Raw genomic sequence first — 26,011 nt, 5'->3', positions numbered from 1 at the left:
CCAGGGCCCCCGAGCTTCCACCTGGGGGGACGTGAAGCTCACTTTCGAGTGACCAGGAGCCGGAGTGCTGAGCCACCCTGCTTCTCTGAACGCGGCACAGTGAGACCCTGCTGTGACCAGCCCTGGGGCGTCCTGCTGCCTCTGTCTCGCCATCGTCTCCTGGGGCAGGTGGGGTGACCACAGGGTTCCTGTGGGGGCAGGGCCTGTCCTCCGCAGGGAGCCCACCCAGGTCGTCCCCAAGCCGAGGCAGGATGAGGGAGCACAAGGGCCGGGCTCCCCCTCACAGATGGGGAACAGCAGCCCGTCAGGCCCAGCCTGGGCACAGCCTAGCATGTGACGGGCGTGATGCCCATGATGACATGTCTGTCCTCGCGCCTTCCCTCTGCCAGACGCTTTCAAGTGCTGTCTCCGTGAGCTGCGCCAAAGGGAGGTGGCCCCGGGCCAGCTCTGTGCACGTGGGGTGTCTGGGAGGAAGGAGGGAAGGGGGAGCTTGGAGTCACCTGCGCATCCTGCTGCCAGGGCCCTGGGTCCCGACTAGTAGATGGACCTCTCGTCCCTGACAGCCGGGGTCTCCCTGCAGCAAACGTCCCTGCTGGGTGCAATGGGGCCTGGGACCTGTGTTGCCTGCAATGGCCCCGGGAGCAGACATCCTGGGCGCTGAGCTAGAGCTGGGTAAGAAGGAGCTGCCCTCCCGCCCTCAGCGAGGCCACCCCCAGCCCACCCAGACCCCTGGCAGGAGCCCCGAGCTCCGGGAACCACAGGGGCTGGGAGGTGGTGGGGACCGAGTCTTGCTGGAGGCCCCGACTCCTCTCTCCTGGGACTTCGGGGCGGCTCTGCTCTCTGCCGTGCAGGCATCTTCAGCAGCCGCGGTCCCTGCTGGCAGGACTGGGGGCACCTGCTTTCCTGAGAAGTTTTAAACCAACCTGCTGCAAGATGCTCGTGTTTGGACGTGGAAGACGTAACGCGGGCTCCCTGTGCCTCGTAGCTTGCACCACGGGAAGGCGACAGCGGGGTCTTGACTGTGTCCCTGAGCCTGGTGCCCTTTCCAGAGGGCGAGGTGCTTCCCAGCAGAGAAGGAAACGCAGGAGAGCAGGGAAGGGGCAACTGGAAGTTTCTGTTTCCGACATTCGGTGTTTTCCCCCAGGCTCCATGGCCCGGGAGAAGTCAGTTGGATTGGGATCTGGGCTTGGGGTTCTCCTTGGTCTGCGGGAGGACTGTGGTCACATGGGCTAAATCCCGGGGTCTGGGGCCAAAGCTCAGACCCTGGGGAAGGAGGCCAGGCCCCCTGGGCAGCTCACGGGACCCCCTTGGCCTGCCCCTGCCCCGGCCTTCAGGAGCAAACTGCTCATGAGGGCGGCTGCAGGGAATCCTTGGCCCCGAGCAGCATGAAAGCTGAAGGTCTAGAGGGACCACCTGAAACCCAAACCTCTCCCGTGGCCTCGCCTCGACTGGCCCCGTCCACAGCAGCTGTGCAGCGCCAGACCCAAAGGCAGCCAGGGCCCCGAGGACCACTGAGCCCGAGTCGCCTCCTTGCTTCTTGTGCGTGTCTGTGGGAACCCTGCTCCCCACGGCCCCCTCGCATCGGCGACACGCAGAGGGGTCAGGACAGTGGGCATCCTGCTGGTTGGAACCAGGAAGGGCAGTGCAGGGCAGGGATGGGGCAGACGCCTGGCTCCGGGGTCCACCCCAGGAGGAGGGGCAGGCCCATTCCTTGGCACTCAGGCAGATTTCAGAGCATTCTGGAGGGCCAAGAGGCAGGGGCAGGAGGGCTACCACATTTAAGACACAGCGCAGGGCAGAGATGCAGATGCTCCCAGGGGCCACCTCAGCTCCACGAGAACCAGGAGTGCACAGATGTTTCCCCATCAGATGACGAGGATAAAGGGGCCCTCGCCCAGTCTGGAAGGCTCTTACCAGCAGGCAGCATGGCTCTCCTGCCTGGACCTGGGGAGCAAGGGCCTCATGGGGAAATCAAGGCAGGAGCCGGCACTTCAACCCAGGTGAAGAATGGTGAGGTCAAGGCAGAAGGGGCTTCCTGGCTCCCCGCCCCTCCTAGGATCTGAAAGACGAGCTGTCCTGCAGTCTGGTTTTGACAAACCTGGCACACATGCCATGTGCCTCCCTTACTGCAGCCGCTGCAGACATCATCAGCCGATTCCAGATTCCTTTCTCTCCAGGTTTACCCACAGCCTGACAAGGCTTCAATGAGATCTCTGGGCAGTGTGTTGCCAATTGGCATAAAAAATGAACTTGCTGTCTCTGCTTTCACGTTGGGTTTATCGAGTATGTACTGAGAACCTGCCAAGAAGCAGGCAGGGGCTCCAAGGCACAGCTCCTGAGCCCCAGATGTGGACAGGTGTGTTTTTTAGTGATGGGGTAATCAACCACAGAAAGGGCCCCTTTCAGCCCTCCTTCCACTCTCCCTGCTCTTCTCCAGGGTGCCCATGTGCTTTTCTGGGTCTGGGGTCCGGGGGTGTGGGTGGGATGGGTGGTCAGTCCTGGCTTCCTGAGCAGCCATGGGCCCCACCCTGTGGGCCCTCAGTAGACCCCCTTAACCCGCTTGTTGTCGGGGTCGAAGGGGGATTTCACATGCGCCCGTGCCGCGTAGGTCACCCCCATCCTCTCCAGGGTGTAGTCCCCGCTCTTCACGAAGTCCAGCGAGACCTAGGGCAGAGGGGCAGGGCAGGCGGTCACTCGTCTCCTGGTGCTGGCTCACGCCAACCACTTCCCTAGGGGCTCCCGGCCTCGCCTCCCTGCCACGGACAAATCCACCTCCATTCCTCCTCGGAATCCAGAACCACTGCCGGAGGGGGTCTCCGTGCCCCCACTCCCCTGAACATTTGGGGTCCAGCAGAGCTAAGGCCTTGCAGCCAGTAAGCTTCTCCCAGCAGGCAGCACCTCCCACCCCACCCCACCCCACCCAGGAAGCCCGGATCCCTGGGAAAGCAGCAGGGAACGGAAATGAGGACAGTCCCGGGGGGCCTGGCAGCTGGACCGAGCCTGAATCCCAGGGAGCAGGAAGGGCTGAGATGTTTTCCAGATGTCATGGGTGGGCATCCTCAGCCGCCCAGCAGCCCCCCAGGCAGAAGTTCCTCGGGTGGGAGGGGAGGCGTAACTCCCTGCCCGGCCCAGCGGGTGAGACCCGACGGGCAGTTAGGGGGGCTTAGAGGCAATATGATCCCAGACTAGGCCCCGGCGGGTGTCTGGGGCTCTCAGCTCTGTGAGCTGTGGGGCCCCTTTTCTCATTCCTGGAGGCTCAGGGCTGGGGGAACCAAATGAAAAGCAAACGAGGCTTTCCGTGCGCTGCGCTTAGAGTGGCGAGGCCTCCAGGCCGGGCTTCCCTGGGGGTGGGCCCCCGCGGGCTGGGGGCTCCCCGGCTGTCTAAGGCACGTCCAGGAGGTGTTTAGTTTAAACCCTGCATGGTCGAACTGATGCGGTCTTGAATGCAGCACCCACGGGCAGGGGGCTCAGCCCTGAGCTGGCCGGGCTCAGGGCCGGGGCAGGTGGTGGACGCAGGCCTCGGGGCAGCCATGCTGCCCCATCCCAGACCTCAGGCGGGCCACCCGGCCTCCCTGGGAGGGGGTTCTCATCTGAGCAGTGGGGTTCGTGGTCTTTATCACTCGTGGCTGTGGGGGATGACACGCAACTGTGTTTACAGCCTTTGAGGGGGAAGATGGGGCCAGTGGGAGCTGCCAGCGGTTAGTGAAAACCCCAGCAGGGGTCTAGGCCTGGGCCGGGGTCAGCGACTCACTCTTCCCCACTGGCTGGTCATGGGTGCTCTGCGGGCCATGGCCTGAGACTGCTCAGTCCCAACTGGGCAGCACAGTGGGGCTGGTGGGGCCTCAGGCAGGACATGCAGCCTCACGGTTGCCTCAGTTTCCCCATCTGACACGACCCTGGGAGGGCCTCATAGGAGGTGCACCACGTGCAGGAGCCCCCCCCAGGCAAGGGGCCAGCCTGCACCTCCTCAGGCCCCTGCAGGCTGCTGCACCCCCTCCTGGGGGATGAAGACCACTCACTCTGGGGGGGAGCACTCAGGAGAAAGCCCAGGCCCAGACACCCCGAGAGAAGTCCACCAGCCACTCTCACCAGCCCTGTGCTTCCCACTGATTTGGTCTGGGGAGGCCCAGGGGCCAGAGAGAAATCCTGTCCTTATTTTCCTGAAATGCTCACAAGGCCACTAACCCGGACACCTCCACTGTCTTTGCCTGCCGTGGCCTTCCTGACCCCACTTCCTCCCATCCTGCGGGGTCCCTGCCACCCTGTGGCTTGTGGCCTGTTCCCTCTGAAGCCCCGCAGTCCCCGTCTCATGTCCATCGCTGGCCATGGGGACTGAGCCAGGGGCACACACAGCCAGGGCTGACCGCCAGCCAGAGGGCGGACACGGGCCATGCCCAGGCCAGTGGGCAGGGCGCTGCCTGGGTGCAGGTGGCATGGCCCCGAGAGTTTTCAGGTGAAGCCTGGGACTGGAGTGACGCGCTGGGGGAAGGCTCCTGGGCAGCCTGGGTGGGGCACTGGACTGTGGGCACGGCCAACACGGGCCAGGCAGGGGGCGGGGTGGGGCGCCCCAGGACGGCCCAGGCAGATCTGGCTCGTAGTCTCTGCCTAATAAATCCCCACAAGGCCCAAAACTCTGCCCCCACCTCCAGAGCCTTTCCTGGTCTTGGGAAGTAACCCCGGCTGCCCTGAACGGCCTGCTGGTAAGTCCTTAGCAGCCGACACTTGGGGCAGGGGCTGGTGCCCTGACTTGTGGCATTGGCCGATTTCCAGGTATAAACCCTCTGGGCACCCCTGACCCTGGAGTCAGGGAGAGGTGGGCAGTTGGCTCTCGCCCGTCGGCTTGTCTGGAGAGTCTTTAAGCTTTACTTCTTGGGTCAGGTTTGTTATAAACCCAGCCCTGGCCCGCAGGGACGGTAAGGGCTATTACTCCCGCCTGAGAGAAGACACGACCTGCCTCCACCCCCACATCCCCAGCACCGAGCGAGCCGGAGCTAAGGCTGGGACCACGGCTCAGAGGAGGCCCCGTGTCACCCCGGGTGTCCCCTGTAGCTGCGGCGGCCCCCAGGGCTGGCACGGGGCTGGGTGTGGCCTCGGGTACACGCCAGGTGCTCACGACGATGGCAATGAGCTCCCCTCATCACTCGTGTCACACCACTCAGCCCACCCTGCACGAGCGGCGAGACCCCACCCTGGGGTCCCCGCCCAGGAGGCCCTCCCCAGGGCTCTTTCTCTGCCCCCACCCCCAGCATGGAGGGAGGTGCCTGGGCTCTGCAGAGGATTATTTGGGTTTAAAAATGGTTGCTTGGGCAAAATGTTTTGGTTTCCCCTGCCCAGAATATGCTGCCCCTTTTGCCTCACTGCCCAGCTCCCAAAGCTTGCGTGTGTATGTGCCCGTGTGTGTGTGCACGTGTACACGTGCATGGGTGTTCAAGGGTATGCACGTTTGAGTAGGTGCGTACATGTGCATGTATGGTGTGTGTGCACATGTGCACTGTGGTGTAGGCGTACATGTGCAATTGTGTGCACGTGCAATTCTGAGATTGTGAACGTGTATGTGATTGTGTGATTGTGTGCACATGTATGATTGTGACTGTGTGTGGTTGGGAGCGCTTATGTGATGTGTGATTCTATGTGCATTTGCCTGTGCATGCATGTGCCCGTGGGTGCATATCCGACTGTGTGTGTGCACATGTGCACGTGGCACCGCGTGGGGGCCTGGGCGGCTGGCCAGGCAGGAGCGTGGTCTGGATACAGGCTCCTGGGCCCTGGGAGGGGCCTGCCTCTGCCCACGCAGGTGTGGACCCTGCCCCTGCCCCCGAGCGCACCCCCAGCTGTGGCCCCTGTGGCTCCCCAGCCGAAGCTGAGGGTCTGGGTGGGACGGCAGGTGCCTCCCCCCGGGGGTTTTCTTTAACCCTGAGCCAGGGGTGGGGGCGAGCTGGAGCCAGAGGCCACCCAGGTACAGGGCCCCCTGCTCAGGGCTGAGGCGGGGTCTCAGAGCAGCTGAGACCCGGGCGACCACTGCCTGGCTGGCAGCTCGAGGGGCTGAGGCAGGACATGGAGGAGCCCCTGGTGCCAGGCTGGCAGTGAGGGCAAGGGGAGCAGTGGCCACTGCCCAAGGACCAGAGGCAGCAGCCTGGCCAGGGACGAAGAGCTTCAGCTCTGAGCCCCACCCTTGGGCAGCGGGGGTGGGGGAGGGGGCAGCTCTGCACCAGGATCACCCGGTGGCGTGGGGTGGCCTGGGGTCTGGAGACCGAGAGTCTGGGGAAAGGAGGGAGAGGAGGCGAGAAGGAGAGCCATGCGGGGCCTGAGAAGAACCAGGTCAGGTTCTCCAGCCTCCTGGGAGCCTGTCCCCAGGGTGCAGGGCAGGGTGGCAGCCAGAGGCCGGGTCTGTACCCCAGGACTTCAGGATGTCGGCCCGGCTCCAGCCTCCTTCTGCCCAAGCAGGCCTGAGCTTCCAAAGTCTGAGTCTTTCAAACAGAAAATCGAGAGGCCGCACTGTCTCTGCCCGGAGACCCAGCCCGCTCCGTCCGTCCCCTCCTGCCCTGGCCTCCGGCCTCCTGCCCCTCCTCCGTGGCCCCTGCCACCTGCAGCCTCCCCGGGCACCTGCCGGGCACACTCAGGACCCCGAGGCCCACCCCAGGTCGCACGATGGGCAGCACCCAAGAGCCCAGCTCACTGGGCGGGGGACAGACTCACCGGGCCACCACTGGGGTCCCGGACGTAGCCGTAAGCGACAGTCCTGTCGATGGCAAATCCGAAGTCAGCCCTGCGGACGTGGCCCACGATGTGGCCGTCCCTCCAGATGGCCTCCAGGCCGAACATGGGCACCTTTCTGGAAGAAGCAAGAGAGACCCTCAGCCCGGGGCCCTCCGTGGGGGAAACGTGTCCGCTTGGGCCTGGAGAAGGATGGGACGCAGGACCATGTCCCGAGGGTGGCCCGGTCAGCCGCGGGCCGAGGGGCCCAGAGCACAGCTCCAGCGCAGACACCACCAAAGCCAGGACTTGACTTGGATGGTCGTAGGGAAAAAAGCCCCATATATACGGAAAAGACCCCTCTTTAGATTTCTTCTCAATATAGCTTCCGAATGTTGTCAAATGTGGCAGCATGACAGCATGTGTGCCTTACTCTGTTTGGTTCATCTTTTTTTCACAGTTTAATGCATAGCTTATTAGAATTACTTCACTTTATTCTCATTGTAAAATTTTTGAAAATTCAAAATAGCAAGAAATTTAAGCCACAAGCACGGCCGCGCGGCACCCAGAGGTAACCGAGAACGTTTGGTGCCATCCTTGTCGACGGCAAGCAGCTGTGGAATCTAATGGGGGCCCATGGGGTACCCCGCTTCAGGCTGGGGCTGGGAAGCCATAAGGGCCAGGCCGATTCGCCTCACTCCACGGGGCTCCTGGGGACCAGCCCAACCCATGGGGCAGCAGGCAGGACCAGGTGGGCGCAGGGTGGGCACGGGGCACGTTTCTGCTGCGTCATCCTAACTGTAGTGTGGGACCGTGTTGAAGAGAAGAGCCCGGAAGGCTGTGAAGCTGCCTCAACCGTGACGGGAGCACGGCAGCTTGGGCCCCACTTCAGACCTCCAGCGTGGGTGCAGTTGTCATCCTCCCTGTGGGGAAACTGAGGCTCAGAGAAGCCGCTGACCCACCCAAGTCACCCAGAAGCAGCGAGGTGGGGACTGCTCTCCGTGACTCCACATCTCCCCTGAGCCCTCAGGGTGGGGACGGTCCAGCCGCAGCACTGACCCCGCAGCCGGCAGGGGCAACTGAGCAGAGCAAGCTACGGCGGGGCAGCTCGTGCCTCCTGGGGCTGTCCCGGGAGCGAGTCATCAGGCCTCAGGTACCTCAGAGGAGGCAGGGGGTCTCAGTGGACCCCACCATGCCTGCGAGGCCCCACCAGCGCCCCAGCCTCTGAGCCGCACAGCTGGAGCTGAGGCACCCTCAGGAGATGCACAGGCATCACGGAGAGGGACTCAGAACCCGGCAGGAAGCCAGAGGAGCCGCGGGGAGACAGCAAGCTGCGCTCGGCTCACGCCCCCTCCACCTGTCACCCATCAGCCGTCACCACTCGCCTTTGGAAGGCTCCAGAAATCTGGGAGAGAGTGGCACCGTGTGTGGCTGGCTGTCAACTCCAAATCAGCAAAGCCAAGGATGCCTCATCTCCCTGGCAACTGGTGCTGTTCAGATTCCGTGTCGGTGCCTTCGGTGGTCCCAACGCCAGCCCCCTCCCCACCCTGCCCGTCATCATGCTGAAGGCTACGAGGAAGCCAGGAGCTCCTGGGCCTGCAGCCAGGGACATAACTGAGCAACGCGCTCCACGCAGCTCCCTCAGGAAGCCGGGGGGCCAGGGCCCCCGAGACCGGGCCTCTCGCTGCATCTCTGGCTTGTGCCCAGGTGGGAGCCACTCTGCCCCCAGCACCTGCGGTTTCCATTTCTAAGTGGACGGCACCCCCTGCCCCCCAGCACAGGGCTGTGGCAAGGGTTTAACCAGAGCACGAGGGAGGCTGCAGCTTGGTGTCCAGGGCAGGGTCAACCCTCCCAGGACCTCGGCCTGGACACCCACACCCCCAACAGGGGAGCAGCCGGTGGGGGCGGGGGGGGGGCGGCACCTTCCTCCTTTAGAATCTGGCCTCTCCGCAACCCCACACACCCTGAGGGGCCTGAGCTTGCAACCCCTGCTCTGGAGCCAGCCGGGCCCGGACTGAATCCCTACTCTGCCTTTAATGGTGTGACGGGCCGGCGCCCAGGCCAGCCTCAGTTTCCTCGTCTGTAACAGGCCTCGGTGTGAGCTCTGGGAGAGAGAGCCGGGTGCCTGCTCAGCCTCGGGCCTAGGAGGTGTAGACGTGGGTGTCGGCCGCCGCTGGGAGACACTCACTGCTCCACGGTGAAGCACACCAGGCGCCGGAGCAGGCCTGCTGCCCGCTGCTGCTCCAGGGCCTCGCGCCCCAGGAAGGGGATGGACGACTTGAGCTTGCAGGCGAAGGCCAAGCCCGCCTCCAGGGGGCTGTCGTCCGGCCGCAGGTCTGCGTGCCAGTGCCGGTAGCCTGTGTGGCGGGGCGGGGGCACCACGGGGTCAGCGCCCAGCAGAGGAGGGGACAGCCCCTGGGAGACACATGTGGGTGTCCCCCAACCCTGAAGCCCCCTGTTGGAGCTGCTCCTGCAACGTGGGCAGGAAGGGGCATCCTTGACTCTAGAAGGTTCCCCCAGTGAGCTGCCCCGGGCTGGGCTGGGCTGCCCCCTCAGCATTTCTGTCCTGGGGAAGGGGGATTAGTGAACAGGCCTGGGTGGGACGACAGGGGACCCCTGCTCTGTGGGATGAGGGACTGGGGTTCCTCCAGGATCTCGCAGAAGTGCGGAGGGGCTGGATTCAAACCCAGCTCTGGCCCTTGCTTGTCACCATTATGCAGGCAGGTGTGGGGGACAGAAGCCTCTCCAGGTTTGTGGGAGGCTGCCTGTGAGCACGCATGTCAGGGGCCTCGTGGGGACAGCAGTGGGGGCACGGGCAGCTGGAGGGGCGTCCGTGACGGGGAACTGGGCACAGCACGAGGGCTGCCTGGCTTCTCTCCCCCCGGGCCCGTGCTGAGCCGGCCCCGCGGGCACCGTGTCCCTGGGGCAGGCTTTCCCACACCGTGCAGACCCCCTCACCTTTCTCGATGCTCAGGGAGTCGATGGCCCGATACCCGGCGTTGACGAGGCCGAGCTTGGCCCCCGCTGTCATCACGGCCCTGTACACAGGCACGCAGGACGCCCGCGGGATGTGCAACTCCCAGCCCAGCTCCCCGACGAAGGACAGCCTCAGGGCCCGGACCTGTGGGGGGCATGGGAGCCCTGATACGCAGGACTGGGGGTGCAGACCCCATGGGGGCAGGCGACATCTCCATGACTGCAGACCGGCCCGCAGGGGAGGGCTCCTCCCACAGAGAGCCGGAGCCGCGTCTCCACACCTTGGGAGGGTGAAGGCGGGGTGCCACGCCGGGAGGGGGCCGGAGGGCTTGCAGTCCCCGGGGCTCCCACCATCTTTTAAGTGACCCTACGGGTTTCCTGCAGAACAAACTCACAGACCGGGAGGCCCACAACAGAATGGTGCTCTCCCCCAGTTCTGGAGGCTCCTGGGGACCCCAAGCGTTCCCAGGCTAGAGGCTGCACCCCCAACCTCTGCACCCACCTTCACTCGGCCGCCTGCCCCGTGTGTCTCTGCATGCTTGTCCCTCTTCTTACGAGGATGCCACTCATTGGATTTAGGGTCCACCCTGAACCCTGAAAGAGCTCATCTCCAGAGCCTTAAATAATCACATCCACAAAGACCCTTTCTCCAAGTAAGGTCATGTCTAGAGCTGCCGGGGTGTAGGGTGTGGACACATCTTTTGGGGGCCTGCTCAGCACCATGCCTCTGAGCCTGCTTCAGCTTCATCTCCCTGCATCCCCTGGCTTTATGTTTCCAGAAGCTTCCGAGATGCACCACGAGGGAGCTGATGGGAAGCCACAGCCCTGCCTGTGCGTCGTCCAGGGAGCTTGGAGGGACAGAGGCACTGAGGGGAGGGGAGGCTGAGCACCCACTGCCCCTCACCCCCGGCCTGGTCGCCCACCAGCCAGGCCAGGCCCGGCCTCTGCCCCAGGGGTTTGGGTCTCCAGTACATGGGCCGGCTCCGGACAGCATCGCCCTGGTGGGCCGAGTGCTGGGCTGGCGGGCCGAGCAGGGGCAGAGGTGCAGAGCTGGGGCGTGGGGCGAGGCGGGCTGTGGGGCGAGGCCCAGGGGGCCTGGTCGATGGGCCGCACGCCCCTGACCGCAAAAGCTGCTTGCAGGAGAAGGGACTGGGGCCCCCGAGCGCCTCGGAAAGGATGGTGCTGTTTACAGAGCATTCGCTGGGTGGGCTCTGAACCTGCTCTGCTGTTGGGGCTAACCTGCCCCCATGAGAGGTGCCTTCAGGCCCTACGCCCATCCCCGGGCTGTGCACCATCTGTAAACAGGACCTTCTGAAGATGCTGTTATCAGTTAGGTGGGGCCGGGTGGAAGGAGGCTGGGTCCTAACCCATATGGCTGGACCCTTAGAAAGAAAGGAAATTCAGACCCAGAAGAAGCCAGAGTCAGAAGAAATCAGAGAGGAGACAGAGATGGCTGGCCATGCTGCCAGCTCGATTTTGGACCCCTAGCCTTCCAAACCCCGGACCAAGCAATGCTTGTTCTTTAAGGCAACACGCTGGGTGGTGTTTGCGATGACGCCTTAGCAAACTGAGGCAACTGCACCTCCCAACCCCTTCCTGGCCCCGTGGGGTGGGCTGCTATAAATTACCCCCTGAACGATGCAGAAACTGAGGCTCCAAGTCCGCGTGGTGGTGACGGGAGCCTCTCTGCTGGGAGTGCTTGTCCTGCACAAGTGGGCACCAGGCCCACCCATAAGAGGCCCCCGCTATCCTCTGCCTTGAATTGAGACTACCACTGGCACAGGGAGCCCCAGCCCTGCCCAGGGGAGATGACCCTGTTGCTTCTCTGCACAGGGCTGAGAAGCTGGAGTTGAAAAGCCTTTGGAGCAGAGCAGGTTTTCTCCGAATGGCCACGTGCACGGGTCTCTCAAAATCGACACAGTGAACGTCCTGTTGGCATTTCCCCAGCTCCCTGGTGCAGCCCGAGGGGCCTGGTGAAAACCGCAGTGTCAACGGGGTTCTAATTTTAGGTCACCTGCAGAGGAGCTTGGGGCTTGGAGCCAATCTCATTTTGAAACAGGGAAGATAATTTTTAAAGCTCACTTACTAACAGCCCTGCAGGTGCTGGTTCTTGTTGAGGCAGGAGCCCCTCCCCAGGCCACCAGGGGGGTCGGCGTGGGTACTCAGGGTGGTGCCCGGGCGGTTGGAGGGAGCTCGGCATGGGAGGGCAGAGGTGCCTGGGCCTGCTCCCCACTGGGCCCTGTGCACAGACCAGCCCACAGGAGGGACAGGGGCAGACAGACCTCTGCTTCCCAGCAAAGTGGGGGGCATGGAGATAGTGTGGGGAATTTGAGGTGTGCACCTGAGCTCACAGCATCATCGTATCTCCAGGCATCTTTTATTTTCCTCCACTAGTGCAGCAGACCTGGCGACGTCCTCACCCTTCCACGTGGGGACACGTCATGCAGGGAAAGGCCGCCACTCTGCTCTGACGAGGCCAAGCACGAGGGGACTCAGCACACGGGCCTGGGTCAGCCGGACGCGGTGGGGACAGCAGCACTGGCCCCTCCCAGCCGCCCCGGGAGCCAGCCTCCTGGCCGCAGCACCCACATCTGCTAAGTGGTGTGAGGATGGCACTTGGGAGCATCAAGTTTAGGGAAAGCGAGGGCCTGGCAGAGTCTCACGCAGTCGGTGCTGACCCAGGGTGGATTTAAAGGTCCCAAACCGGAGGCAAAAGCCCCTTGTGAGATGGAGCCCTGTGTTCCCGCTGGAGCCGCAGGAGGTGACCAGCTCAGAGCCACAGTGTCCTGGAGGGGCTTCGTTAAAACCCTTTACACGGTGGATGTAAGTGAGGCCCAGGGGGCCCGATGCTTAACAAGGCACCTTAGTGCTCTGAGCTGTGGGAACCGGACCCGGGACCCCAGTGCAGACATGGAGGGTCCAAGAGAGAAGGCTGAGGCTGAGGAGGCTGGAGGGGAGGCTGCCCCTCGCATCCGACAGGAGATTAAGAAAGAGATGCTGGAGAGGATGGGAAAAGTAACAGCAGAGAATTTTCCAGAACCAAAGGTGGCCCGTCATGAGGAAGCACAATGAGCGCCAAGCAGGAGAAACGAAAACAAATCCCCACCTAGAAAACCTCGTGGTGACCACAGGACACCCACAAGGGGAGGGGGCTCCTGAAAGGAACCTGGGAGAACGCTGACCACTGGCCACGAGTGCCACCGGTCGGCTGCAGGTGTCTCCCTGGCGGCAAGAGATGCTACTCGGCTGCCGAATCGCGTCTCTGGAAGCTCAGAGCAAGCTAAGTAACAGCCCAGAAGCTGTGTCTTTTAAGAGTAGGTGCAACGGCAACTTTTCAAACAGAGAGAGTTCATCATCCATAGATTCTTGCCAAAAGAGCTCGTCGAGCATGGGTTTCAGAAGAGAAGGGAACAGAGAGCTCCTCTCAGTGGTGGCGGGTGAGGAGGAAGGCGAGGCGAGGGGTGGCGGGGTGCGTGGGCCCGGGGCCGAGTCCTGTCCGGAAACGGAGCTCCGGCACCCAGCTCAAGACGCGGGGAGCTGAAGAGGGAGCTGAGAGGCCCGCGGCGTCTGCTCACGTGCCCCCACCTCCTTGGCACTCTGCATCCTGTTATCAGCAGACAAATTTAGCTCTGCAAATGAAGGGCTGGCGCGGGGACCTCTTGTCTGCTCGGTGTGGCCCCTGCTGGGAGCTGATGCTCTCTCGTCTGCTTGGCCTGTCTCGTGGCGAGGGCTTGGGGATCGAGAGGGCTTTGGGGGTGCAGGGCTCTTTCCAACAGCTGCTGTTGCTCCCAGCCAGGGTGCCTGGAGCCAGCAGGAGGCCTTTGCCTGCCACGGCCGCTCCTTGACTGCAGAGTGGGGATGACGGACGACCCCCCCAGGGTGGGGTGACGATGACAAGGTCAGGCAGGAGGGGATTAGACCTGTCGAGTCCCGCATGCCTGTTACGCCAGTTCTTTTCCTTTTCAGAACCGACCCAAGGGCCCTCTCCTTTTGGAAGACTTGGGGACCTGGACCCCTTTCCCAGGAGCTGCCTGGCCCTCAGGCTCCCACGGCAAGAAGGCTCTCCCCTCTCTCGGCCACCTGAGCCCCCCACCCCGCCTGGGGCCACAGGGCACAGCACCTCCGTCTCCCGCAGCCTCGACCACCCCGGCCAGCAACGGAACTGAGCCATCTGGAAGCCTCCAAGCCCCCAGCGCGCGGCAGGTGGCAGGTCATGCCTGCTCGAATCCACGTGAGGTCAGCCAGAGAGGACAAAGCCAAGGGCAGGGGGAGGCTGGGGCCCCCCAGTCCACAGGTGCCCATGTTCAAACCACCCACTGGGGCCCGGGCACATGCAGGCACCTGAAGAGGCCGCCCAGCCCTCCTGGGCACGGGAGAGTGGCCGTGGAGCTGAGACTCAGGCGGGCGGGGATGCCCCAGACCTCCCAGGTCTGCCTCCGCGGCCACGCTTGCCTCTGGGAACTGTCCTTCCTCTGGTGTCAGCGGCCGCTTCCTCAGAGCCGGATGACCATGGACAAGGGATCGTGGAGCAAAAACCACCTAAGGCAAGATCCTGGCAGAGCACTCACTGTTCACAAGGCGGTGCCGCCCACACCCCAGTTTTTACAGGTGAGGGAACTGGGGCTCCGGGAGGTTGTCACTCGCCTGAGGCTGGCTCTTGGGGGGCCTGGGGGGAGTGGTTTGGCAGCATTTCCCAACGTCTACAACATAAATACTCCCACCACGGATGACTTTCGATTGCAATTGCAACGTTCCTGGGGGTGCAGCCACCAGCTCTCGCCGGCAGGTACGAGCCGCTCCCAGTGCCTGCTGACCCGGCCTCGCAGCTTGCAAGTGGCAGGGCAGGCCGGCCAGGCTCCACCCAGGTTTTCCCATTCTAGACCTCGGGCTCTTGGCACTCAAGGTACTGCCAGCACATCCCAGAAGCTCAAGCCAGCTCCACGTGCCCATCCTGTTTGCTTCCGGTCCTCAGAGATGGGTTGTCTGAATCCCGTGGCTGGGAATTCTGAGCGCAGGGAGGTGCTGGCTCAGCAGCCCTGGCTGTGGCCCACGGGCCCTGCTGGCACCCAAGGCAGGGGAGGCAAAGAGCTCCCGTGGGCTGCTCCGGGCACATGCATCATTTGGAGCAAGTGCAGGGAGTGGCCTTCTGGGTGAACATCACAGACGGGCTCATGCAGATGTGCCCCCAGATGCAGACAACCTGTGGCTCACATCAGCACATGGCCATCTGCAAGTTTCCAGGGCATCTGGTTGTGTAACAAAACAGCAACACCCTGGACACAAACTGCCACCCCTTAAAGGAGAAACCCCCAGGACCCATAGGTGGGAGGTGGGCTGGGATAAGAGCATGGGCAGCCTTCAGTGGGGGCCTGGCACCCTCAACCCTCAGGAGAGGGGGGGTTCAGTCAGTCTCCATTTTCAAACCCTCTGGAGACCCCTAAGACACCCTTGATTTTAGGAACATTACACAAGGGGCAGTGTTCACTCTCTCCCATTTGCAATGGGAGACACATCTGTGGAACTCACAGATGATGATGGTGATGATGGTGGTGGTTATGGTGCTGGTGGTGGTGGTGGTGGTGTTAGAGGTGGCAATGGTAGTGGGAGGTGATGGGGATGATAGGGATGGTGATGGTCATGGTGATGGTAGATGTGGCTTTGGTGATGGTGTTGGTGATGACTGTGGTGATGGTGTTAGAGGTGGTTAATAGTAGTGGGAGGTGATGGAGATGATGGTGGTGGTGGTGGTGATGATGGTGGTTATGGTATTGATGGTGGATGTGGTTTTGCAATGGTGTTGGTAGTGGTTATGGTGTTGGTGATAGTAGTGGTGATAGTGTTGGAGATCGTGGTGGTTACGGTGGTGGTGATGGTGGTGGTGATGGTGGATGTGGTGGTGGTGGGTGGTGGATGGTGGATGTGGTGGTGGTGATGGTGGATGCGGTTTTGGTGATGGTGATGGTTATGGTATTGGTGATGGTAGATGTGGTTTTGGTGATGATGGTGATGGTAGTGGTTATGGTGTTGGTGATGACGGTGGATGTGGTGGTGATGGTGGATGTGGTTTTGGTTATGGTGCTGGTGATGGTGGTGGTTATGGCGTTGGTGATGGTGGGTGTGGTGGTGATGGTGGATGTCGTGGTGATGGTGGATGTGGTTTTGGTTATGGTGTTGGTGATGGTGGTGGTTATGGTGTTGGTGATGGTGGGTGTGGTGGTGATGGTGATGGTGCTATATAGAGGTGGTCACGGTAGTGGGGGTGATGGGGGTTGTGATGGTGATGGTGAAGATGGTGGCAATGGCAATGGCGATGATGGTGGCGGTGCTAGTGGGAAGTGATGGTGGTGATGATGGTGGGGATAGTGCTTGGGAACCAATTTTCCAAAAGTAAGAATAAATAAAATGTTTATGCTCAAATCTCACTTCACAAACCTCAGCCTCTCTGAGGACCTGAAGGCTGTTTAGGGATTGTCCGACCCTCACGGTTTGTCTTCCCATCTCAGTCATAGGGTCTCCCTGATTGCATTGTGCAGACCCTCCTAGAAGAAAACTCACCTCCCCTGCTGGGCCATCCCTGGGGTCTCAGATTTCAAGAATTTCACGGATCACCCCCAGAAAGACACCTGCTGTACCCACACAGCCTCCTGCAGACAACAGAGAGGTCGGTGGCCCTGGAGCCATTGGCCTTCCCTAGACCAGTCCCCCAGACAGCACCCAGGGGAGGAAGGACACCGAGGCCCCGAAGAGCTTCTGGGATCGCCGCCTCTAAAGCAGTCCTGGGGCCTCTGGGATCCCCCACCTCGTTCCAGCCAAACCCGGTTCTCACACTTTCACGACAAGAAGATCTCGCTGTCCTTCCACTGGACACCTCGAATAGTAGCCGGGGACCTGTGCCACAGCCTCTGGCCACCCAGGTCTTCCCTGGCTGCATCCATGAAAACTGCCCGTGGCCTCCCGGGGTTCTCTAAGGCCCAGGACCAATTTGCAAAAGTCATGCCAAGTGACAGTGTGGGTGGTGGCTGGGACTCAAGTGGCAAAAGCACGCTGTGTGAACTTATCGACCTCCAGCCTTGGAGCCTGTGATGGGTATGTCGCTGTTTATACATTGCGGGGTGGGAAACCTTCCAGCCTGAGCTCCTCAAATTCTCCCTGTGCTACAGCTAGGACTTGGCACCATCAGGAAGAGAAATTCAATTTCCTTTTGACCTGAAATTAATTTCCAGAAGAAAACTGCCCCACCCCGAGGAGCTTCCAGCTGGGTGCCTGCGTCTTTCCAGGGGAGGCCCCGTCCTCCGCGAGACGCCAGGAACGCCGAGTCCCCCGGCGATGGGCCGGCTGAGCTGTGGCCGACACGCAGGAGGCCAGACTCGGAAGCCAGGACAGCTGGTCGCCTGGCTGCGAGTGGACTGTGAACTCCCCGTCGCTGTCTTCCTCCTCTAGGAACGCAAAGTCACGGAAGCCTGGGAAGGATCCAAGCATCTCAGAGAAGAATTCTTCGGGAACGACAACGCTGAGCTGGGACTCTCTGAGCAGCTGGTTTCTGTCATGAGGGCGGCTCTGCCCTCTGTCCTCGGGCCCCTGCCCCCACCGTCCGCACCATTGCTCACTTCTCTGGACCAGGAGGCTTTTCTGACTACACAGCCTCGTGCATTCCTCTCCTGCATCTGGTGTGGGTTGGAATCCAATTTATCTCCCATGAAAACTTGGCCCAGCTCACGCTCTGGCCCCAGCACTTCTTTGCATTGACTGGGGGAGATATCGTCAGCACATTTTTAAGCCAGCTCCAGATATGATTTAGAAGGATACAAAATTCTATCTGGATTCAGAGAGTGTTCAGCCGTCCGCATGGACTCATGGGGCGGCCCAGAAAGGATTTTAGACATTGTCTGGCCTTGGTGCAATGGACGGGGAAACTGAGGCTCAGAGAGGAGGTTCCTGCTAAAGGATAGGGCAGAGGACCAGAGGCCAGCCTGGCGGCTCCCACAGCCCCCTCTGTCCACACCCACCCAGGAGGCCCACTGGGTGCGCCACCCCCTGCCTCGCTGCAGCCTGGAGTTCAGCTGGGAATGGAGACGTCACGGCCAGACATGGGCCACTCTGAGGGGCGACCACCCTGTTCAGCAGAACCGTGCAACTGATACCAGGGAACCAAAGCTGGGCACAGGATTCTGGCCACATACCACTTACCCCAAGGCCAGCTGCACCCCCTTCCTCAACCTCCCCTGCCTCTCCTCTCACAGGGGCTAGACCCCTGGCTGCCCAGTGACCCCAAGCTTCTCCAGGGTTGGGACAGGGTCCTCCCAGGCTGGCCCCAGAGTGGGGGTGCAGGGACATGGGTGCCTGTGACCGGAGACCACCCACCGCGCTGCTGCCCGAGCCGAGGGCAAAGAAGGACAAGGTGGGGTGGCTGCACTTAGAGTACAGCTCTGTCACCTGGTGTCATGGATTCAGGAGCGGGGACAATGCCCCAGCCTCGCCCACCATCCTGCCCACCCATGGGCCCCCACACCGCAGGGCCAGGAACTCAGGCCCCAGAGCATCAAGCCCACGTGTTCTCGGGCACCCAGGCTTTCTACGGCACGAGGCAGTGTCCCCCGGGCCCCGAGGGCTGGCCACCTGCCCGAGTGTCCCCTTCTGGGGGAGCCCTGGGCTGAGTCCCCGGCTCAGCTGTGGGGAGGGAGCACCTCTCCCCACCTCTTGTGGGCACCTGCCCGGGGGCTCGGCCGGAGGAAGGGGAAGAATGCCAGACAAGGCTGTGTGGGATCAGGGGCAGCTGCCGGGGTCCCTGGCTTGCTCACAGGCTCCCCCAGGTCTCTCCAATGCAGGCTGAGCTGGGGCTGCAGGTTGCACCCCAACCCCAGAGAGGGGTGAGGTCCTAGAAGGTGGGGGCTGGGTCTTCCCTCGGAGACTGCCCCCCACATACAGTGGAAGGGATTCATTCCAGAGCCAGGCGAGGCGGAGGGTGGGGGGAAGGGTGAGGGGGCAGAGGCTCAGAGGGGAATCCAAATTGGCCCACCATGAGCTGACGGCGCCAGCAGGGACACTGGTCATCAGCCCCCAGACCTGGCCTTGATCCGGCACTGTCAGTTCTGTGGGTTTGGGGCTCCATTAGATCCAATCCAACAGCCCTGGTGAGGTGGGGGGCTGGAAGGGGGCCCAGAACCCCACCCCACGTCCCAGCACGTCCCAGAGAGACCCCACCGGCCTCGGCTCCCCGGGACCACATATTTTTTCTCTCGTGTGCCGAGGCTGCATCTGCGTCTCCCCCACCGCCGCAGCCCCCCATGGGCAAGGCCTCCGGCCTGGAGAGCCCCATGTCCTGCAGCTCCCCCACCAGAGGCCTTGGGCTGCACCGGGCCTGGGACGGGGCACAGAAGATACCAGCAGGGGACAGGAACCCAGTGCAGAACGAGCCGGAAGGCCGCAACCAGGTGCCCAGAGTGGGTTGAACAACTCCACCTGAACGTGGACGGGAGCCGGAGCTAATCACAGAATCGCGAAAACAACGGCGCTCGGGTCCTTCACGGGGTTATCTCTAAAGAGGAGAAACGGGCCCGACTTAAAAGGTCCAACCCCAGGGCTGCTCAAACAGCCGAGAGAACACCGCCCGGCCACTGAAGGGAACAGGAGAACAGCGGGGCCAAATCGCGTCTGTCGGATGCCCCGATGCCGAGCAAGACTCGGTCAAGACAAAGGACAGCCGGAAACACTCTCGGCCAATGACCTTCTCCAGGGTGAAATGAGGCGGGACCTTCACTTATTCATATCTTATAAATTTTCCAATGATTTTGCAATGAAATAATCATGTTTGTCATCTCTTTAGCCAGACACTGTACTAGGCGGGCTTTATACCAGCAGCTCCTGGGATATGTGTTACAACCCCACGATCCCCACTCTACAGTCAAGCAAAGGCTCCGAGAGGTCAAGAGTCGTAACCTAAGAGGGACGTGCGGTCTGGACACAGGCCCCAGACCTGTGTGCCTCTAGACCTGGCGCTCCTCGCCTGCACGGGGCACTGCTAGGACTGGGAACAAAACAGGGAGCATTCCTTAAGGTGACAAACACGTTTTCTTTACAAACAAGGCAGCCCATCCCAGAGGAGCCTGGGAGCAGAAGCAGCCGCCTGGGCTTCCCACACCCGAGCACCCCTCAGCGCCCCACCCTGTGCTTGGCCTGGCCATGACCTGGAGACGCTCAGCTGGAAGTCTGGCCTCTGGGTCTGCCTGGCCTGAGAAGCAGCCCAGTTCTCGGGGCCTAGCAGGTGAGGGTGTGGGGCAGCCAGGCCGAGAGGCGGCCAGGGCCCGTCCTGGGGGAGGGCTGCAGCTGGAGCCCGCCCGTCCGAGAACATGTCCCAGCTGCCTCGCTGGCCGCAGCACTGCTGGTGGGAAGCAGGGGCTTCCTCCTCCATGGACACCCCAACCACACATAGCTCAGCCTCCGACTTCCACAAGTCACAGCCCAGACCTGGATGAGGCAGGTCCACACTGGGGGCCGAGAGGGGCTGGGCTAGGCCAGGGGCCTGCGGGCAGAGCTGTGCCATGCTCCTAGAGTACCCACCCTCTCCGGTCTGAGCAGCCAGCTTTGCACCAAGGAGGCAGGAAGCAGGCTAGACAGACACCCCCAAACGCAGCCTCTGGAGAGGGATGGCGGGAGCAGAGCCCGGCTGGAGCTCCAGGACTCTGCAGATCTGCTTCTGTCCCAGCTTCTCTCTGGCAGCCTTGCACGCTGACCGTCAGCGCCACGTTGTTTATTTGCTGACAGGACCTAGAGTGGCCCCCCAGGACCTCCAGCCCCTCTGCAGGCTGAGGTTCCACCCCCCAACATTCCTTGGCCCTTTCCCCTCCAGCAACCCCCAGATAGACATATAGGAAGTAAAAACGAGGAAGGCACACCCCACAGCCGGCTGCCTGCCCATTCACTCCCTCCTCACGACTGCGTTGGTTTTACTCACACGCGTGTGTGTCTCCTGCACACCTTAGCTGGGAGGCCCTGGGCAGGCCCCCCCATCCACTCCAAGGCGCCCTTTTCTCATGTACCCGATGGCATAACCTGTCCTGCGCCACGAGCTGTGTGAGGTGAGAGCCCAGCTCGAGACACCCGGTTGCCTACACACCCAGCAGGTGACGAGAGACGGGGTCTCCACAGGCTGATCTACGACCTGGGGGCTGGGAGGTTGCTCCTGGCATCTGCTGCTACACACCCCCTACAACGCACAGACTGCACCCTCCCCCCCCCCCACACACACAACGGAGAAATATCTGGTCCAAAACATCAGTGGTGCCAAACTGGGTCAGAACCTTCCAGGCTGTGGTGACAGGAGCGAAGGGCTTAAAGAGTGCCTGCCGCATCAGAAGCTGCACTGCCCAGAGGCGGTTACTACTTTTACCGTTGGCTCCTCACTTGGCCCTGAGATGTCAGAGCACAGACCTGAAGCTTATTTTCCGACAAGGAAAGCGAGGCCCATAAAAGGGACGCCCCGGCCCAGCGCGGGGACCAGGACCCCGAGCCCGAGGCCCAGAAGAGGTGGGCTTCAGCTTCAGGGGCTGCACCTTTCTGGAGCTGGGGGTGGGGTGGGTTGCTCTGCGGGGATCTGGCCGTGCTCCCGCTGAGGCAGCCGCTCCTCCCCGCCCCACGATGCCCAGGGAGACAGGGGCTGGCTGGAAGCCACAAAAGGACAAGCTGCCCCCTGGGAGGCCACCGAGATCTGCCGGGGGAGCATAACTACCCAGCTGTCCACAGCTCCGTTATTTCCAGGGAAGCAGAGGAAACAGCCTGTCAGCCTGACTTGGGAGGGTGTCCCGCTGCCTATGAGGAGGGGGGACGCCAAAGGCAGGGATGCAGGCACTTCCCTGAAGAGCTCGATGAGGGCCTGCTCCTGGGGGCTGAGACCCCCGGCCGCGGCCGGCTCTGGGAGAGGAGCGGCTGCCAGGCTACGGTCCCACCCATGGGACTCCACCATCTCATCCCCACCGTCCCTGCTTCCCGGAGAGGCAGCAGGCCTTGCCCAGGGCAGCCAGGTGCCCAGTCCCAGCCCGGGCTGGGGTGGCGATGGCTGGAACCTACCAGGTGCCCGGCGGCCCTCACCAGCTTGTGGGTGGAGAAAGGGAAGGCCTCGTTGCTCAGGTCTGTGTCCAGCACTTCCTGGAGAATGGCCCGGCTGTGGACAAGAGCAGGAAGTGGTCAGTCAGATAACACATGCTGACCCAGTACCCCCAGGGTACCAGGCCCTGGGCCGGGAAGGTGCTAGCATTACAGTCTCAGTCCTCAAGAGCAGCCCAACATCAGCATCAACTCATGGAAACCACCCAGATCAACACCACCTGAACCACAGACAGTCGGGGAGCGAGCCGCCTTCCAGTGGGACTGACAGCCAGTGACCAGACAGCCTCTCCCAGGCTCTCGTCTGTCAGATGGAGAGGCTGAGGCCCAGGGCAGCTATGGAACCCTCTGATGCCCCCGAGAAACCCTGATCCCAGACTCCTCCCCATCCCCAACTCCTCAAGCCCTACTGGACCCCATGGCCCTGCATGAGGGGGGCTGGCCATGGCGGCCTCCATTTTGCACAGAAAGGAAAGCAAGTTGTCCGAAGCCAAGCGGAGCCCACGCCGACCCACAGCCCCCAGCCCCGGCAGAAGGTGCTCCTTCAGCCACACCTCCCACCCAGGCACCCAGACCCGCCGGCTCCTCTCAGGACTGCAGCACCCAGCACCTTCCGTCCTAAATTCCGGCATGCTTGTGCACACTTCTCTGCTAATCCACTGTCCTCTTCACCCTCGCCCTGGAGCGAGCACACTGTGGCTCACAGTAAGTGTGCAGGCCATGCTTGGGGAAGTAACAGAGCTTGTGGGGGTGCAGCTGCTGTCTCATCAGGTCATAGAAACCCTCACTTCCTGGCCACTCTGCCCCCTTGCCCCCTCCTGGCCCCTCCACGTTCCTACCTGCCTTCCTCCCCGTTTAACTCTGTGGCATCCTTCAGCTCTTGGCTCAGCTGTCAGTCACCTCCTCCAGGAAGCCTTCCCTGACAGCCTGGACATGTCTCTCATCAGGGTACCTCCCACACAGGGGATATGTGCCCCCTACTAAACCTGAGCTCCATGCCAACAGGGCCCCTTTTCTGGGGTTGGGTCACCCCACATCCCCCTAATCCCCACCTCCAGGCTGACCTGAGGCACTCAGGATCCTTAAGTGACACCCACATGGAGCCAGCACTCGGAAAACTGCTCCTGGGGGCCTCCAGAGGGGCTGAGGCTGGGACCCCCAACCCCCTTCCCAGGAGCCAGAGCTGGCGCCTGGTGCCAAGCATTGGAAGGGACAGCTCTGGGTGGGCGAGGATGGGGTGGGGTGCAGCCTCAGTGAGCACTGGTGGGGCATGGCAGAGCCCACTCTCCCCTGGGGAGCTGCAGGTGGTGCTGGAGGGCATGGGCCTCCCAGTCAGAGACCCGGGTTCAAATCCAGACCCCGGCTGGCTGCCAGCGTGGCCGTGAGTGGGGACAGGGATGCCTCCTCATGTGGCCGCAGCAAGGAAACCTGAGCATACCAGAGAGTTAATTCCACTCGCGGTCATTCCCGCCTGCCCAGTGTGGTCCCCGCCAGCCGCAGGCAGCTGTTGACATTTAAGTTCATTAAAATTCAGTAAAATAAAGAATTCTGTTCCTCCATCACACCACAGGTGGCGGCTTCCATGCTGGACATCAGGGTTCTAGAATGTCTCTAGAAAGTTCTATCAGAACTGGTACCGCGCCACGTGCTTCCCACTTAACCCAGTCAAGCTCGGCCGTCAGCAGCGGCAGCGACATTATCACTCATCCAGAAACGTTGGGTTATTTTGGAAGGAGAGAGGGCTGTCCCGGGGAGAAATTTAAAGCTCCAGGAGGAAGTGCTTGTCTCCCGCCGCCCGCCTGTCATGAGGCAGAGGAGGCCGTCTGTCCCCCGAGGCCTGCGCCTTGATCTGTCTGTCCGGCCGTCCCTCGGGCTGGCACTTCCTCTCTCACCTGACTGTCTCAGCTGAGGCCCCCTGCCTCCCCCGGGCGGCCGTGCAGTGAGGCCGGAGGGGTCTGCGGGGCCCAGGACAGGGCCACGGGCTCGGCTCCGACTGGGGCACCCTCCTCCGTTTGCCCCTGAGCCGTGGGTGCTGGGGTCACCCCCGGTACCAAGCACCCCCACCCCCTCCCTGCCGAGCCAGGAGCTGGGCCAGCGCGTGCCATCGTCAGTTCACCAAATCCCCACAGCCAACCCTGCTCCCTTCCTAAAAAACCGCATCCCTGCTAACCGTACCCCACTCTGCTCTCTCTCCTCTCCCGAGACACTGTCCCCCAAAACGACTATCACCAAGTCCACCAGGAACCTCCCAGGGGCCAGACCCAACGCCAGTTCTCAGTTCTTGTCCCCCCTGACCCCTTAGCCACGCAGGAGGCAACTGGTCCCGTGCTCCTTGAAACCTGCCTCCCGAGGCCGGAGACCCTCTCTGCCGGGCTTACCTCCCACCCGCGGCCGCCCTCTCCCGGCCCCCTGGCTCGTCCCTGCGCATCTCCTCTGAGCCCGGCTGGCCCCGTGCTCTCCCCTCTCTGGCGTCCCTTCCGGCCCTGGTGAGCTCGTCCAGTCCCCAGCTGGCCGGTCCCACGGCTCCATCCCCAGCTTAGCTCCCTCCCCCATGCGCCAGGGCCGGGCCCCCCTCTGCCCACACCCTGCCTTGCTCCACCTCACTCACAGCCCCCAGGCCCCCAGGCCCTTGCCCCCCGCCCCGAGCTGGTCTCCGGCCACCCCGCTCCACCCTGGCCTCGGACACGCCAGGCACGCTCCTGCCACGGGGCCGGGCACTGGGTGACCCCGCTGTCGGGCGCACGTTCCCTCCAGCCCGGTCCCAGACTGGATCCCTCCTTTCCTTCAGGGCTTTGCCCAAACGACCCCCGAGAGGCTGGTCTTCACGGGAAGCCTCAAGTAAAACATGCGGCAGAAGACAGTGAGCTTTAAAGTACTGACCGACTCAGACCCCACCGGCCCAGCAAACCCAGGCGGGGGGTCTACCGGTCCCCCAAGCAAAGGCAGCGTCAGTTCACACCCGAGCCAGGGTTGCTGAGGGCTGGGTGGAGACGCCTCAGCCACCGGCGCCACCAACTCCAAGACCGCCGGGCAGAGGGGCTCACCCCGGTGGCCGGGTCCGAGCACGCAGGTGGGGTCCCAGGAGGTGGGGAACGCGGTGGGTGCAGCCTCGCTTTCCCATGGCATTCGGCCTGGGGGGGCTACTGGTTGGGGGCACCCTGCCTGCTGTTCCTCGCCCTCCCCTGCAGTTTCCAGCTTCCTTCAGGAACACATCTCCCCTTTGACGCCCCTCCCCAAAAGCAGCACCCCTTCTCTCCTGCTTCCTGGGAGAATGCACCCCAACCCTGCAGGCCGAGGCAGCAGCCCAATTCCCGCAGTGAGGGCTTTCCTGCCTCCCGCAGCTTTGCAAATTGCCCACTCCGGGGTCACCAGCTTGTCCCGTTTGGGTGAGTGGGCGGCGCTGCCTGGGGGCCCCGGGTGGGGGAGGCTGGTCCTGGTGAACCCACATGCTGGGGCCCCAGCCTCTGCTCACCTGGCCGGCCCCTGGATGCTGACCATGCCCAGGTCCTCGGAGCTGTCAATGAGTTGGCACCGCAGCCTCCTGTCCTGCAGGACCGTTGTGATGTGGGACCAGTTGTGCTGGGCCACTGCCCCGCCCACAGCCAGGTAGTAGCCGTCCCCTGGAAGAGAAGGGCCAGACTTGCAGGAGAGCCGCAGGGGCCCCCCAGGGCAGGCCGCACGTGCTCCCTCCTCCAGATGGAAGGACACCAGCTGGAGCTAGTGCTGCTCCCAAGAGACCCCGATTCCCGCACTCCCTCCACAGAGTCCCACCTGGGTCCTTCCCGGGGGCTGCAGTGGGGGGCCTCAGGATGGGGACCCCCCAAAGTCTGCCTGAGCTAAAGCGTACTTTTCTGGGGAGAATCCAAGGCTTCCACCCATTTTTAAAGGATTGCTGATCCCCAGAAGGCTAAGAACATCACACCCCGGAAGGTTCTAGAGCTCAGGGCTCAGGGTCCACCTCAGCCCCCAGTGATCTTGGTTGCAGCTCTTTTCCCCTCCAGGCCTCAGGGCCGGCTCCGGCTCCCATTTCACCCAATACCTGCCTCCCCACCCCTGGCTTCAGGTAAGGAGACCAGGCTTCAGGTAAGGAGACCAGGGCGCAGGGAGGTTACGGGGCGGCCGGACGCCACCAGGCTCCCACTCCGTGGCCCGTGGAGTCCTCTCGGCCCCGGGGTCCGAGAGCAGACGGCGGCCTCCCCCTTGCCCGGCATGACAGCGGGGGGCTGCTGTCACGGTTCGTCCC

General features: G+C 62.6%; 1 protein-coding gene across 2 annotated transcripts in view; it reads right to left on the bottom strand.

The window, feature by feature from the left end:
• Positions 1-2,260: 2,260 nt before the first annotated feature.
• SARDH (sarcosine dehydrogenase) overlaps positions 2,261-26,011 on the bottom strand; it is a 64,665-nt gene continuing 40,914 nt past the window's right edge. For both annotated transcript variants that reach the window (XM_037797382.1, XM_037797383.1), the window contains 6 exons: positions 25,241-25,388; positions 21,733-21,826; positions 9,652-9,814; positions 8,882-9,050; positions 6,697-6,832; positions 2,261-2,664 (listed from right to left, as the gene is read on the bottom strand). In XM_037797382.1, the coding sequence (XP_037653310.1) occupies positions 2,539-2,664; positions 6,697-6,832; positions 8,882-9,050; positions 9,652-9,814; positions 21,733-21,826; positions 25,241-25,388 (836 nt within the window). In that variant the 3' untranslated portion in view covers positions 2,261-2,538. The remainder of the gene's footprint in view (positions 2,665-6,696; positions 6,833-8,881; positions 9,051-9,651; positions 9,815-21,732; positions 21,827-25,240; positions 25,389-26,011) is intronic.

This window comes from Choloepus didactylus, chromosome 10, assembly GCF_015220235.1.
Source record: "Choloepus didactylus isolate mChoDid1 chromosome 10, mChoDid1.pri, whole genome shotgun sequence".
Classification (NCBI taxonomy): domain Eukaryota; kingdom Metazoa; phylum Chordata; class Mammalia; order Pilosa; family Megalonychidae; genus Choloepus; species Choloepus didactylus.
Note: the sequence above shows the minus strand (reverse complement) of the source record. Positions and strands in the feature narration are given on the sequence as shown.